Source organism: Scyliorhinus canicula, chromosome 25, assembly GCF_902713615.1.
Source record: "Scyliorhinus canicula chromosome 25, sScyCan1.1, whole genome shotgun sequence".
Lineage (NCBI taxonomy): Eukaryota > Metazoa > Chordata > Chondrichthyes > Carcharhiniformes > Scyliorhinidae > Scyliorhinus > Scyliorhinus canicula.
This window is the reverse complement of record NC_052170.1, coordinates 11,393,915-11,408,337: the sequence shown is the minus strand read 5'-3', so window position 1 is coordinate 11,408,337 and position 14,423 is coordinate 11,393,915. Positions and strand designations below refer to the sequence as shown.

At 52.8% G+C, this 14,423-nt stretch overlaps 1 protein-coding gene across 14 annotated transcripts in view; it reads right to left on the bottom strand.

Annotated features, from left to right (window-relative positions):
- LOC119957119 (ELAV-like protein 2) overlaps window positions 1-14,423 on the bottom strand; it is a 208,925-nt gene that overhangs the window by 39,994 nt on the left and 154,508 nt on the right. For all 14 annotated transcript variants that reach the window (XM_038784821.1, XM_038784835.1, XM_038784834.1 and 11 more), the window contains one exon: window positions 4,325-4,478. In XM_038784821.1, coding sequence (XP_038640749.1) covers window positions 4,325-4,478 — 154 coding nt within the window. The remainder of the gene's footprint in view (window positions 1-4,324; window positions 4,479-14,423) is intronic.

Here is a 14,423-nt window from a genome sequence, read left to right as displayed (position 1 = left end):
TTCGTGGGTGGGGGATGGATCCATGGAGATTTGGGCAGCCGAGGGTGAAGGAGTTCTCCTCCTACTCACACATGCATAAAGTGTACTCCCGGATTGATTTCTTTATTTTGAGCAGGGTCTTATTGGCAGGGGTGGTGGACACGGGGTACTCGGCGATCACAATCTCAGACCATGCTCTGCACTGAATTGACCTGCAGGTTAGTAAAGGCAGTAACCAGTGCCCGCACTGGAGGTTTGATGTGGGATTTTTGGCTGACGAAGGGGTGTGCGAGCGGCTGAGGAAATGTATTCAGAACTACCTGCAGGTCAATGACACGGGGGAAATTTCAGCAGCGATGGTCTGGGAAGCACTGAAGGCGGTGGTGAGAGGGGAGCTGATCTCGATACAGGCCCATAGGGAGAAGGTGAACAAGGCAGAGACAGACTGACTGGTAAAGGAGATACTACAGATCGATAGGAGGTATGCGGAGACCCCAGAGGCAGGGCTTTTAATGGAACAGCAGAGGCTACAGGCGGAGTTCGGCTTGTTAACCACAGGGAGGGCGGTGGAGCAGCTGAGAAAGGCGAGGGGGGTGTGATCTAGGAGTATGGAGAGAAGGCCAGCAGAATGTTTGTACAGCAGCTTAGAAAGAGGGAGGCAGCCAGGGAGATGGGGAAAGTAAATGACGGAGATGGGAACCTGGTTGGAGATTCAGCAGGGGTGAATAAGGCATTTAGGGATTTCTACAGTAGGCTGTATAGGTCAGAACCCCCTATGGGGCCGGAGGGGATGAGGCACTTCTTGGAGGGGCTGAATTTCCCGAAGGTGGATGGGGAGCTGGTAGAAGGGCTGGGGGCCCCGATCGGGCTGGAAGAGATAGTGGAGGGTCTGAAGGCCACGCAGTTGGCCCCGGGGCCGGACGGGTACACAGTGGAGTTTTATAAAAAGTTCTCTGGGATATTGGGACCGGTGTTGATGAGGATGTTCAATGAGGCAAGGGAAAGAGGGGTGCTGCCCCCACCGATGCCACAGGCCACGATTTCGCTGATTCTGAAGCGGGACAAGAAACCGGAGCTGTGTGGGTCCTACAGGCCGATATCCCTGTTGAATATGGATGGTAAATTTATGGCTAAAATTTTGTCCTCCAGGATTGAGGATTGTGTTCCGGATGTTATTGGGGAGGACCAGACAGGGTTTGTTAAGGGTAGGCAGTTGGTGGCCAATGTAAGAAGGTTGTTAAACATGATCGTGATGCCCCCGGAGGGTAGGGAGGTGGAGGTAGTGATCGCAATGGATGCAGAGAAGGCTTTTGATCGGGTAGAATGGGATTATCTGTGGGAGGTACTGGGACGGTTCGGATTTGGGCGGGGCTTTATTGACTGGGTCTGGTTGCTGTATCAGGCTCCTGTGGCAAGTGTACAGATGAATAGGACAACATCGGACTATTTTAGGCTGCACCGGGGGATGAGGCAGGGACGCCCCCTCTCCCCACAGCTGTTCGCGCTAGCTATAGAGCCGTTGGCAATTGCACTGAGAGCTTCAAGGGGCTGGAAGGGGTTGGTCCGGAGGAGGGAGGGTGGAGCACAGAGTCTTGCTCAATGCAGGTGACCTGCTTCTGTACGTATCAGACCCAATAGAGGGGATGGAAGAAATTATAAGGATTCTAGGGGAATTTGGCCGGTTTTCAGGGTATAAGCTAAATATGGGGAAAAGTGAGATGTTTGCGCTCCAGGCGAGGGGACAGGAGAGGCGATTGGGGGAGCTGCCGTTTAGATTAGTAGGGGGAAGCTTTAGGTATCTCGGCATTCAAGTGGAGCGGGAATGGGACCGGCTATATAAATTAAATCTGGCCCGACTAGTAGACCAAATGAAGGACGATTTTCGGAGGTGGGACGCGCTCCCGTTGTCATTAGCTGGGAGGGTGCAGACGGTGAAGATGACGGTCCTCTCGAGATTCCTGTTCGTGTTTCAATGTCTCCCCATCTTTATTTTGCGGTCCTTTATTAATCGGGTCAACAAAGTGATCTCTGGCTTTGTTTGGGCGGGCAAGACCCCGCGGGTAAGGAAGGTAATGCTTGAGCGGAGTCGGGGAGAGGGCGGGCTGGCGCTGCCAAATTTTAATAACTATTACTGGGCAGCGAATATAGTCATGATCAGGAAGTGGGTGGTGGGGGAGGGATCGGCATGGGAGCATATGGAGGCGGCTTCATTCAAGGGCACCAGTCTGGGGGCGTTGGTAACTGCGCCTCTGCCATTCCCGCCGGCATGGTACTCCACCAGCCCCATGATGGTGGCGGCCCCGAGAGTCTGGGGGTAATGGAGGAGACATGTGGGAGCAGAGGGAACATCGGTCTGGTCCACAATCTGTAATAATCATCAGTTTGCCCCGGGAAGGATGGACGGGGGGTTCCGGATATGGTAGAGAGCAGGGATTGAGAGGATGGGGGATATGTTTATAGAGGGGAGCTTTCCGAGTATGCGGGCACTGGAGAAGTTTGGGTTGGCGACGGGAAACAAATTCAGGTATCTGCAGGTGCGGAACTTCCTATGTAAACAGGTGTCAACCTTCCTGCTCCTACCACTAAGGGGGATTCAGGACAGGATAGTTTCCAGAGGGTGGGTAGGAGAAGGGAGCATCTCTGATATTTACAAGGAACGTATGGGGTCAGAGGAGACGCAGACCGAGGAGCTGAAGCGCAAGTGGGAGGAGGAGCTGGGAGAAGGGATAGAGGATGGTCTATGGTCGGACGCGTTGAGTAGTCAACGCATCTGCAACATGTGCCAGGCTCAGCTTGATACAATTCAAGGTTGTTCACTGGGCCCACATGACAGTGGCCCGGATGAGCAGATTCTTTGGGGTGGAAGACAGATGTGCAAAATGTGCGGGAGGACCAGCGAACCATGTCCACATGTTCTGGACATGTCCGAAGCTTAGGGAATTTTGGTAGGGGTTTGCAGATGTCATGTCCACGGTGTTAAAAACAAGGGTGGTGCTGAGTCCAGAGGTGGAGATTTCCGGGGTGTCGGAAGACCCGGGAATCCAGGAGGAGAAAGAGGCAGCCGTTCTGGCCTTTGCTTCCCTGGTAGCCCGGAGACGGATACTATTAGCTTGGAAGGACTCAAAGCCCCCGAAGTTGGAGACCTGGCTATCGGACATGGTTAGCTTTCTCTGTCTGGAGAAAATCAAGTTCGCCTTGAGAGGGTCAATGTTAGGGTTCGCCCGGAGGTGGCAACCGTTCGTCGACTTCTTCGCGGAAAATTAATTGTTAGCAGAAGGGGGGGGGGGGGGGGGGGGTGTGGGGGGTTAGTTTAGCTTAGAGTAGGGGGTTAATAAAGGTGGGACCTGTAAGGGAGGGGGATGGCTTTTGCACTATGTTTATAGTTTCATGTACATTGTTTATTTTGTTGTTGTTACAATACCAAAAATACCTCAATAAAATGTTTATTAAAAAAAAGAACTTTGAGACATTGACAGAAGAGATCAGAATAAAGAACAACTTATCATAATCACTGAAACAATCAAAAAAAAACTTCAGCTGTCAAAACAGAACCCCCTGCCGAGCTGGTGCTTTTATTGGTCTGGGCCTGGAACCAAACATGCCTAATGTGTTCAGGTGTACACCCAAGGGGAATAGTGGGTGGCTGGGTGTGGGAGGTGGGTTGGGTGGGGGTTGGTGGGAGGGGGGGAAGCTTGAGTTTGGCATGGAAGATATGAGGGGCAGTGGAGAGAAGGTGGAAGGGGTAGGGTCAGGTGAGGGCTGCGGGCCTTCCTGTTTTTACTATGACTGGAACAAAGTTGCAGAGAACCAAGGTGGGCCTTCTAAACAACTCACCTCAGGACTCGCCCGCCCCTGTGGCCATCTGGAATCTGCTCCCAGGGATGGTGGTCATGACATTATCCCAGAACGGACCCCACCCCGAGGGAAAAATGTGTGCGCCCTTGGTGTTTTACACCAAGGTGTCTGACAAGTGGGGAAATATCCTCTGTGGCTGAAATTCGGCTCGTAGAATCATTACAAACCAAAGACGGCCACTGAATCCATGCCAGCCATAGTAGTTTAAACAAGAGATCTATTGTCAGAATTTAGAAGGGTTACGTTGATCGGTTAGGTTCAGGATTTGCTGGGGGTGGGGGGGGGGGGGGGGGACAATAATACTCTGTAGGTCACTCGGGGTTTGTCAAGTGCATCGTACTATGGTAGCATGGTGCACCGGTTAGACTGAATCCATGGTGCTTCCCCTGTCCTTGACTGTCGGGATGTCTCATGTACGGCGGTGAGGATTAACCACCTCAAGTTGTGCTGATTGACTGGCAACCTGGCGGTGGTAGAACGTGGGCCTTACCTGTAACTTGGTCGACGAGGATGCGCGAGGTGATGATTCTGCCGTACTGTGAGAAGAGCTGCTCCATCTCTTTCTGGCTCATGCTCTTGGGGAGCCCACTGACGTACAGGTTGGCATCTCGAATGGAGGCGGAGCTGGGCCGGGCGTAGGAAACCTGGAAGGTGGAAACGGTGGCATTCAAAAACGTGGCTGGTTCAAAAGTGCAGGAAGGCAAAAGCTGGAATTTTCGTTGATCCTGGGCTTTCACTGAGAACGGTGCGTTCAGTTTGTACGATGCTGTGTCAGAGGGCGGTCTTCTGCCCGTGAGTAATCACATTAGACCACACACCCTGGTCCAGTTATCCCTACCTTTAAAGTTTCCACCCGCGTCCGCAAGCTCGCAGATGATTTACTAGCCAGACCGCTATATGGTTGAGAAGAAAGGGAGGTGCTGCCAAAGCTTTTCATCTTCTACGCATCAGACCAAATGCAAGAATGCCAAATTTCAAAAGCTCACAACAATTTATACCGCAGGAGCTGATCAGTTGGCAAGTCGACTCTGATTGGCCGAGGCGTTGCCATGGGGAAAGCAAAAGGGGGATCCGTTTGTCCTGCGGTCAGAAATTCTTGTGATCGTTCTGAAACGCGGTTTCTTGAGTTAGGCCTGATGGGTGCAAGACCGGAACGTATCGGCGAAGCAACGGTCGAATGTCTGCTACATTTGGTTCTCATTAACGTGTTGTCCTGAGCCTTGAGAGGTCACCTTTTTAAGGCCATGGACTGGTGGCGTAGGTGAATGGCGAAGAAAGGGCCATGCGTGACCGATATCAGACAGAGCGGCCAACCCTTGGAACTGAGGCATTAGCCGCGTGTTGCTGAAGAGACTGCTGAATATTGCGTTGAGGGGGGGGATGATCTAGTTTGGCCTTCACAAGGATGAGCCCAGTGGCTTTTGCCAGCTGTATCTAGCGCCACCGGAACTGGAGCTGGACGTTCAGCCCCTCCAGTCTGTCCCTCCTCTCGGCCAGTCCACCTCGACATTACTGGGAAACTCACGGCAGTAATGTTTTTAAACAAAGGATTTGGAGCCATTTGAGTCCATAGCCAACTGTAAGCTGCTCAGGCTAATTATTACAACCATCCGTTCAAATTTTTAAAAGCCTTGGCTAAATCCTAATAAAAGCCTTACTACATATTGAGAAAAATAGGTTATGGAATCTCTTTTTCAGTTGATGCTCCTGATCCTGTTAAAACAAGCCATTAATTGCCTGCTACACAGAACAGATTGTGTAGCGGAGTCTTGCTGCAGTGACCTACCCATAATCCCTCTCACATTCACTACACAAGCCATCCCCGTCCCAGGAGAATTCTGAAGCTAATTTTTGCCATGGCAATAATGCAGCTCCTCCATCTGTCAGGCAAACTGGCTTCTTGAAGGGATGCACGGTTAATCCAGCGCACATGAAATGACAGAGAAAGGTGCACTAAGGCAGTCATTACGGCTGCACCCCCAGGAGACGGGGTACAAAATGTTTCGTAAATTAACCTTAAGGGAACTGTGTCTCCATGGCAACCTCCTGAACATCTTCTCTGTCAAAGACCTGGCCGCCGCGTCTTTAAGATAAAAATCAACTGAGGGTGAAGCAGGATGGTCTTGAAAAATGATGGTGGGGGGGGGGGGGGGGATGTTTGGGGGCTCTTGGGTGGAGGAGAGGACAGGTTAAAGGTCGCCCTGAGGAGAGACGTCGGCCATTTTGGCGAGTTTATATTCCGCATCCACTATAAATCAAATCGGCCGCCTGCAATCGCTCCTATTGTCTGGTTGCCTGTCAGAACGAAGATAATCGGGAAGCTATCGCCCAGCCATTGCCTTATTCACCAACACCACCAGTCCATGGCCTAAAATGTTGGCTCTTCCAAGGCTCCAAAGCTTATCTTTGGCAACTTATTGTCTGCGATAGCCCCCTGCCTGACTTCGACGTCAAGCGAATGAGGATTAAAATTTGAGATGCTCTTTACCTCCTGGCTCTAACTGGCTCTGTTCAGTTAGTGTAACACATTTCTTGACTTACAAAATCTTGAAATGATACCCCCCCCCCACCCCCCACCTTTCCTGTATTTTGTGCTGAAAGGCGAGAATTCCTCGGTGTCTCTCTCTCTCCCTCCGATCTGGCGTTCGTGATTTCTGTTAGTCAGACTTCCCTTCTTGCACTGTTTTAACCTTTTCCTGGCGTTGACAAGACATCAAATGCCACCCCTCTGGAGATGTCTCTCTTCTCTCGCAAGGCCCGGAGGATACTCGGCTCACACGTTCTCTCTTAATCCTCGCAGCTGAGGACCCCCCCCCCCCCCCTCCCTCCCCCCATGGGGTTCATTCTGTCCCAGGATGTCAACATTGAAAATGCTGAGCCCCTCCACTCTCCCTCTCTCTCTCTCTCAGGCCTCCCACTAAAGGTGTCGGCCTGTGGCTCGGCGAGTGGCTCTGTGCCCTCTGAATCTTGAAGGTGGTGGATGCGCAAAATCGCACTCCAGGGGGCTTGAGCCAGGCTAACATTCCCTGTGCGGCACTGAGGGAAGGCAGCACTGTTGGGGGGGGGGGGGGGGGGAGGGGGGTGCTGTTGATAATGAGGCATCAAACCTGGGCTCTGCCTTGGCTGAAAGAAAAAGGTAGCTATGGCGCTATTTTGGAGGCGAGAATGGAAGTACTCCCCAACGCCCTGGGCCAACGTTTGTCCTCCAACCAACACCTAGAAACAGATTATCTAGTCACTTAGCTCATTGTTGTTTGTGGGAGCTTGCGGTGCACAGGGGGCAGCACGGTAGCACAGTGGTTAACACCGTGGCCTCACAGATCCAGGGTCCCAGGTTCGATTCCCGGCCTGGGGTCACTGCCTGTGCGGAGTCTGCACGTACTCCCCGTGTCTGCGTGGGTTTCCTCCGGGTGCTCCGGTTTCCTCCCACAAGTCCTGAAAGACGTGCTGTTAGGTGAATTGGACATTCTGGGCGGGATTCTCCGAAATGGGGAGGCGCCGAAGTGTCCGCGCCGACGTGAATGCCGTCGCGTTTTGCGAAAGGGGCGCGGGCTCTCCCGATTCTGGCCACCACAGGGGGCCAGCACAGCCCTGGAGCGGTTCACGCCGCTCCAGCCTCCCGTCCCGGCGCCAACCCGCGCATGCGCAATGGCGCAGCCCCAACCCGCGCATGCGCAATGGCGCAGCCCCAACCCGCGCATGCGCGGGGGACTTCCTCAACGCGCCAGCCCCGACGCAACGTGGCGCGGGGGTTCCGGTGCCAGCCATGTAACAAAATAGGGTCGGGGCTGGACAGGCCGGCCCGCCGATCGGTGGACCTCGATTGCGGGCCAGACCCCCATCGGAGGCCGACACCCGGTGAAGGAGCCCCCCTCTCCCCCCGACAGGCCGCCCGCCGACCGTGCACGCAGAGTTCCCGCCGGTTGGGAGCAGGTGTGGACGGCGCCGACAGGTGCCGTTTCCGCACAGCCGCTCCACCCGCGACCCGCCAAACGCGCCGGCACAAATGGCGGCGATTCTCTGCTCCTCGGAGAATCGCGTGCCGGCGTCGGGTAGCGTGGCGCGGTTGCGTCGATTCTCTGGCCCGGCGCGGGGCTCGGAGAATCCCGCCCTCTGAATTCTCCCTCAGTGAACCCGAACAGGCACCAGAATGTGGCGACTAGGGGCTTTTCACAGTAACTTCACTGCAGTGTTACTGAAAGCCTACTTGTGACACTAAAGATTATTATTATTAAATCGACGGCGCTGTTTCCTACATTGAAAGAGTAATTAATTGGCGTTTAAGTGGTCTGGGACACCGCGATATAAATGCAAATTGTTTTTGTTGGGGGGGGGGGGTAAAAAAAACAACACGGTCTGCACCCTCCCCCACTTTCCTTCGGATCAGAGCAACCAGACCAAAAAAAATAAAAAATCACATTATGTTCTCCACAACATCCCTCAGACTGAGGAACCGCAACGCACACAGTCGGGTCAAGCTACCCATTTTCGTCTGATTGTAATTGACTGGCATCCAGAAGTCCGGAACAGATCCGACGGAGGTCCCATCTGCCGCTTCGAGCAGCTAATTGCGAGGCTGACTCACCGCGGGGAGGATCCTGTCACTGGGGAGCGCAGAAAGGGGATTTGACATGCCTGGCAACTGAAATGCACACCAGCCATTTAGAGGCATTCATTATTGGGTGATTTGTGGCTTGCTTTCTCGCACGTGGGCACGAGCATATGTGAAATGGAGGACGCTTAACAGCTTTGAGAGAACAATGGGCGAGCGCTGAAAAGCCCTTCTGTTCCAAATTGGCCTGGATTGTGACAGGATTAGGCTAATTCGCCAAATCTGGCCTGTCGCTTTGAGGAGAATGTAACCCTGTCTGAATTGTGACACAACCCTAAATAGTGTTAAAAGAAGACAGCTCATTTTTCTCAAAAGGAGGAAAATTGCTTCTGTTCGTGCAGTGTCTCCTTTGTGACCTTTGGGCTTTGGACGTGTCGTCGCTTTTGGAATGTAGGGAGTGCGGTAGCCAATTTTCACACAGCCAACTCCCACAAACCAGTGAAGGGTTAACCATCGGGCAATGTGCTTTTTAGTGCGTTCATGAAAGGCGGGATATCTTTCCAACCTGTTCCATACATTCCCACCCCTCAGGGCAAGCTACGCTCGCCCTCACCCCTCCCTTGGCCTTCCCATCTTCTCAGCCTGGCCTATGTCGGCCCTCCACGCTCTCCAGTACTTCCCCAAAAGTGTCCATCCTTCAACGCACGAGTCCAGAGACGCACGAGTCCAGAGAGCGAGTGAACCTTTCTTAAACCACCACCTGAACTCTCACCATCCCCTGTTCATCACCCCCCTGCACTCGCTGACCTACACTGAATCCAACAGCATCCAACAACGTCTCCGATTTGAAATGACCATCTTTGCCTTTCAGATCCCTTCCTGACCCGTCCCCTCCCTAACTCTGTCACCTCTTCCAGCCCCACAACCCTCCGAGATCTCGGTGCCCCCCGCCCCCCCCCCCCCCCCCCCCCCCCCCCCCTTCTGATTTGTTCGTAAACCTTCTCGGCACAATTATAGAGTTTACAGCCCAGAAATAGGCCATTCAGCCCATCTGGGCTGTGCTGGTGCTTGTGTTCTACATGAGGCTCTTCTGATCTTATTTGTCCAGTCCCATCAATGTATCTCTCCATTCCATTCATCCCCATCCAGCTTTCCTTGAAATGCTTCATAGCCATTGACCTCAACCGTAGAATCATAGCATCTGTACAGTGCAGAAGGAGCACATTCGGCCCATTGGGTTGCACTGACCTTTGGAAAGAGCACCCTAACTAGGCCCGGGGCCCCGACCCTATCCCCGTAACCCCACCTAACCTTTTGGACACTAAGGGGCAATTTATGATGGCCAATCCGCCTAACCTGCACATTTTTGGACTGTGGGAGGAAACCGGAGCACCCGCAGGAAACCCAGGGAGACACAGGGAGAAAGTGCAAACTCCACACAGACACCTGAGGCTGGAATTGAACCCAGGTCCCTGGCGCTGTGAGGCATCAGTGCTAACCACTGGGCCAACGCTCCTCCCACATGGGTACAAGGTTCCACATTCTATCATGCCTGATTTCCTATGCCCTGGCTTTAGCAGCCATTCACTCAGCTGTCTGGGACCTTACGCTCTGGAGTTCCTTCCCTAAACCTGTCCCCCCACCCTCTCCAACTCTTCACTTCCTGGCGGCACGGTGGTACAGTGGTTAGCGCTGCTGCCTCACGGCGCCAGGGACGCGGGTTCGATTCCGACCTCGGGGGACTGTGTGTGTGGAATCTGCATTTCTCCCCGTGTCTGCGTGGGTTTCCTCCGGGTGCTCCGGTTTCCTCCCACAAGTCCAGAGGTGTGCAGGCTAGGTTTGCGGGGATAGGGCAGGGTAGACGGGCGAGTGAGCCTCGGCAGCATGCTCTTTCAGAGAATCGGTGCAGACTCAACGGCCGCATGGCCTCCTTCTGCATTGTAGGGATTGTATAATTCCTCTAAGATGCTCCTTAAGTCCCGAATCTCGGACCGAGCCTTTGATCACCTTACCGATTACCTCTGTGAAACTGCACAGAGTTGCACCCTGACGGTTGAGACGTTAAGTTAAGGCCTCCAGGTGCCGCCTCAGATGGTTATGAAGGGTCACATGGCACTTTTCGAAGAAGAGACCACTGGTATTTTGAATTGACCATTTATCTCATTGCCACTTGTGGGATCTTGCTGTGCACACATTGCAGCAGGGGCTGCACTTCAAAAATACTTCATTGGTCAAAAAGCGCTTCGGGATGTTCGGAGGATGGGAAAGGTGCTAAGCAAATGCAAGTTCATTCCACACCTCTCACCTTCAAAAACCCCTACAGACCTCTTGGTTTCCCGTCCTCCCCAGCACAGAAGCAGTTAGATGTCCCGGCAGGGGTACTGAACATCCACGATCCGTTAAACAGGGAGCCTTTTTAACAATAAAAATCTCATCCTGGCAGACTCCTTCTGCTGGTACAAGTGTGTACGGTAGCCTCAAGTGGACAAAATTCAGAAAGCCACTTTCAATGCATTACACCTTGGGGCAATTGTTCGTGGTGGGCGCCATATGAACGCCAGCCCTTTTGTTAATTTGCTGAGCTGCATTAACCGTGACACGCTTGTGGGTGGATATAGAAGGGTCGAATGTGGAACTTGTACCCGGGTAGCTGAGAGGCAGAACGTGGAAATATTAAAAAGATAGCTGGACGGGGAAGAATGGAATAGAGGGGTATGTTGATGGGGCTAGACAAATAGAGAGGATTCGCATGTGCAGAATAAACACTAGCATAGCACAGTTGTGCAGAGTGGCCTATTTCTGGGCTGAAAATACTATTTAACTCTTCTGGTAGGCTCTCACAGCCTCTCCTCCGCAGTCTAGTGCCTGTCAAATTCTCTGTGGTTTCTGTAAGAATAAGTCATGCAATTTTGTAGCTCCACCCCATTCCCCACTCCCCAGGCTCGTACGGAAAGACGCTGAAATCAAATAAATGATAATTGCCCAAGTAAATCTGGAGCCAGCGCAGTTGCTGCGGAGTCTCTGTGACAGCTCGCTGACGATCTGTGGCATTCGCTGTAAACCTTTTGTTCGCCCCCCCCCACTCCCCCCAAAAATAGCACAGAACCAGAACCTTCCGTCTCCCTCTGACTGCATTATAAATAGATGCCTGCGCGACTTATTCACCGCATCCATAGTCATCAGTTTCTTCTCTTGCATAAATCCTCCGAGGAATTATGCTTCTTCAGTTTTTTTTCTTTTGCGTAATCCCTCGGAGACGTTTGTGCGTCTTGTTTTGCCTACTGAAAATTGTTGACTCGGCCCGGGGCTGCGGTCACCGTTCTGCGGATGACGGTACCGCCCCCCCCCCCCCCACCCCACCCGCGCCCTGGCACCCCACCCTCCCCCGGCCCTCCACATCTCGTCCGGCGGGAAAATTCTTCAGGCCGTGACCCTCCCCAGTGGGCGATTATTAATTGACAGGTACCCCGTGGGCCCCATTTTAATTCTCTCCCCTCCTCTCAACACTCTTTTCCCTCTCTCCCCCCCCCACCCCCCACCCCCCACTCTCCCCACCCTCCATCCCGCCTCCCCTACCCCAGCGGAGTAAGGCCGGGGGGATGGAGGAGGGTAAAATTGTGCAGTGCTGCCTTACTCTTCTCTAACCACTCCCCCCACCCAACCCCGAGTCTCCACTCCCACCCTGTTCTGTCAAGCTGCAATTTTGAACATGTTGGCGAGCATTGTAGTCCAAGCTGAGGTGGCAGGGTGTGGGGGGTGGGACATGTGGGGGTGGAGGGGGGGGGGGGGGGCGGGGGGGGGGGGGGGCGGGGGGGGGGGAAGGGAGGGGATGTGATATATATTTCGAGTCACAGAGTTTCTAACAGCGCAGAAAGAGGCCCTTCGGCCCATCGAGGTTGTGCCGGCCGTCGAGCACCTATCTATTCTGATCCCATTAACCATCACTTCTACGCTCTGGCATCTCAAGTGTGTCATAACATACACCAGTATATCATGGTGCAGACACACACTGATGGACCAATCAACATGTACAAACACAGCAGCCAATCACCAGTTAGAATACACACACTGTAAAGTCAGAGGGCACCACGGTTCCCGCTCATTCTGGGTGCTGCCTCTGAGTGTAACAAGAACTCATCCAGCCCAGCACAGACTCACACCACGTGCTGAGAGAATCAACTGGTTCGGACAAGGCTTAGGTCTCGTTCAAGTTAGCATCGTTTAGAGAACCACAGTCATTGTGTGTTAGTTAGTTAGAAGTTGTTAATAAAATTGAGTTGAACCTTCATCAGTGTTGGAAGTGTCTGTTCATCTCTCAAGTCTACACGAGCCAACACTTCAAAGTGCTCATCTAAAAGCCTCTTAAATGTTGTGAGGGTTCCTGCCTCGAGCACCCTTTCAGGCAGCGAGTTCCAGATTCCCACCGCCCTCTGGGTGAAAAAGCTTTTGCTCAAATCCCCTCTAAATCTCCCCTCCTTAAATCTATGTACCCCTGGTATTGACCTCTCTACGAAGGGGAAATTATTCTTCCTATCTACCATAGAACCATAGAATTCCTACAGTGCAGAAGGAGGCCCATCAGCCCATCAAGTCTGTACCGACCCGTTGAAAGAACGCCCTACCTCGGCTCACTCCCCCACCCTATCCCGTATCCTAACCTGAACATCCCGGGACACTGAGGGGCAATTCAGCGTGGCCAATCCACCTGACATGCTATCTTTGGACTGTGGGAGGAAACCGGAGCACCCGGAGGAAACCCACGCAGACACGGGGAGAACGTGCAGACTCCACACTGACAGTCACCCTAGGCCGGAATTGAACCCGGGTCCCTGGCGCTGTGAGGCACCCCTATATATATATATGCCCCTCATAATTTTGTGTACCTTGATCATGTCCCCCCCCCCCCCCCCCCCCACCCCCCCTCAGCCTTCTCCGCTTCAAGGAGAACAACTCCAGCCTAACAAGCCTCTCTTCACAGCTGATACGCCCCAACCCAGGCAACATCCCGGTGAATCTCCTCTGTGCCCTCTCTAGTGCCACGATGGGGAGATGCCGGCGTTGGACTGGGGTGACCACAGTAAGAAGTCTTACAACACCGGGTTAAAAGTCCAACATGTTTGTTTCAAACACTAGCTTTCGGAGCGCAGCTCCTTCCTTCACCTGAGGAAGGAGCAGCGCTCCGAAAGCTTAGTGTTTGAAACAAACATGTTGGACTTTAACCTGATGTCGTAAGACTTCTTATTTTCTAGTGCCAGTCTGCGAATACGGCCACATTGATATAATTGGGGTCACATCTGCCATTTTGACAAAGGATTGAGCTGGTACTGGGGGCGCGCAGCAATCAATGTTTTGCGGAGACTTTCTGGAAAGTTCTAGAACCTATTTTGTTTCACTTACATCTGTGATGTGTAGTGTGGCATATTTAATGATTAAGGCAACTGGTACCCCACCATCAGGATACTTTCCAATTATATTTCCCAACAGTAATGTCTATTTGGGTCAAGGCCAGGGACAAGAGGCCTTTGGCCCCCTTGGGCCTGTCCCTCCATTCAATGAGATTGTGGCACAGTCCGTATCTCAAATCCACCTGCCCACTTTGGTTCCATGATCCTGAATTACCCTTGCTCAACAAAAGTTGACCATTCTGAGGACGTGAAATTTGAATTGGCCTGGCGCAGGGTTGGGGGAAAAACAGGACTTTGGAGAGAGGTGGGTGTTGGGGAAGTGGGGTGGGGGAGAGAAGCAGAGAGGGTGGGGAGACACTGAGGTGGTTACCGTGCCTGGTGAAAGCTGCCAGGGACAGGAGCCAGGACGAACAAGTCCCGACAAATAAACCTTTATTTTTTGGAGAAAAAGTCTTCATGCAGACAGAAGAATGGGGAGGGTTTGTTTTTTTACTTTATTCTTTCCTCCTGGGCGTCACAGCCCATCCCTAATTGCCCTTTGAACTGAACGACTGGCTAGGCCAATGCAGAGAGGCAACCAAGAGTCAACCACATTGCTGCGTGTCTGGAGTCACATGTAAGTCAGACCGGGT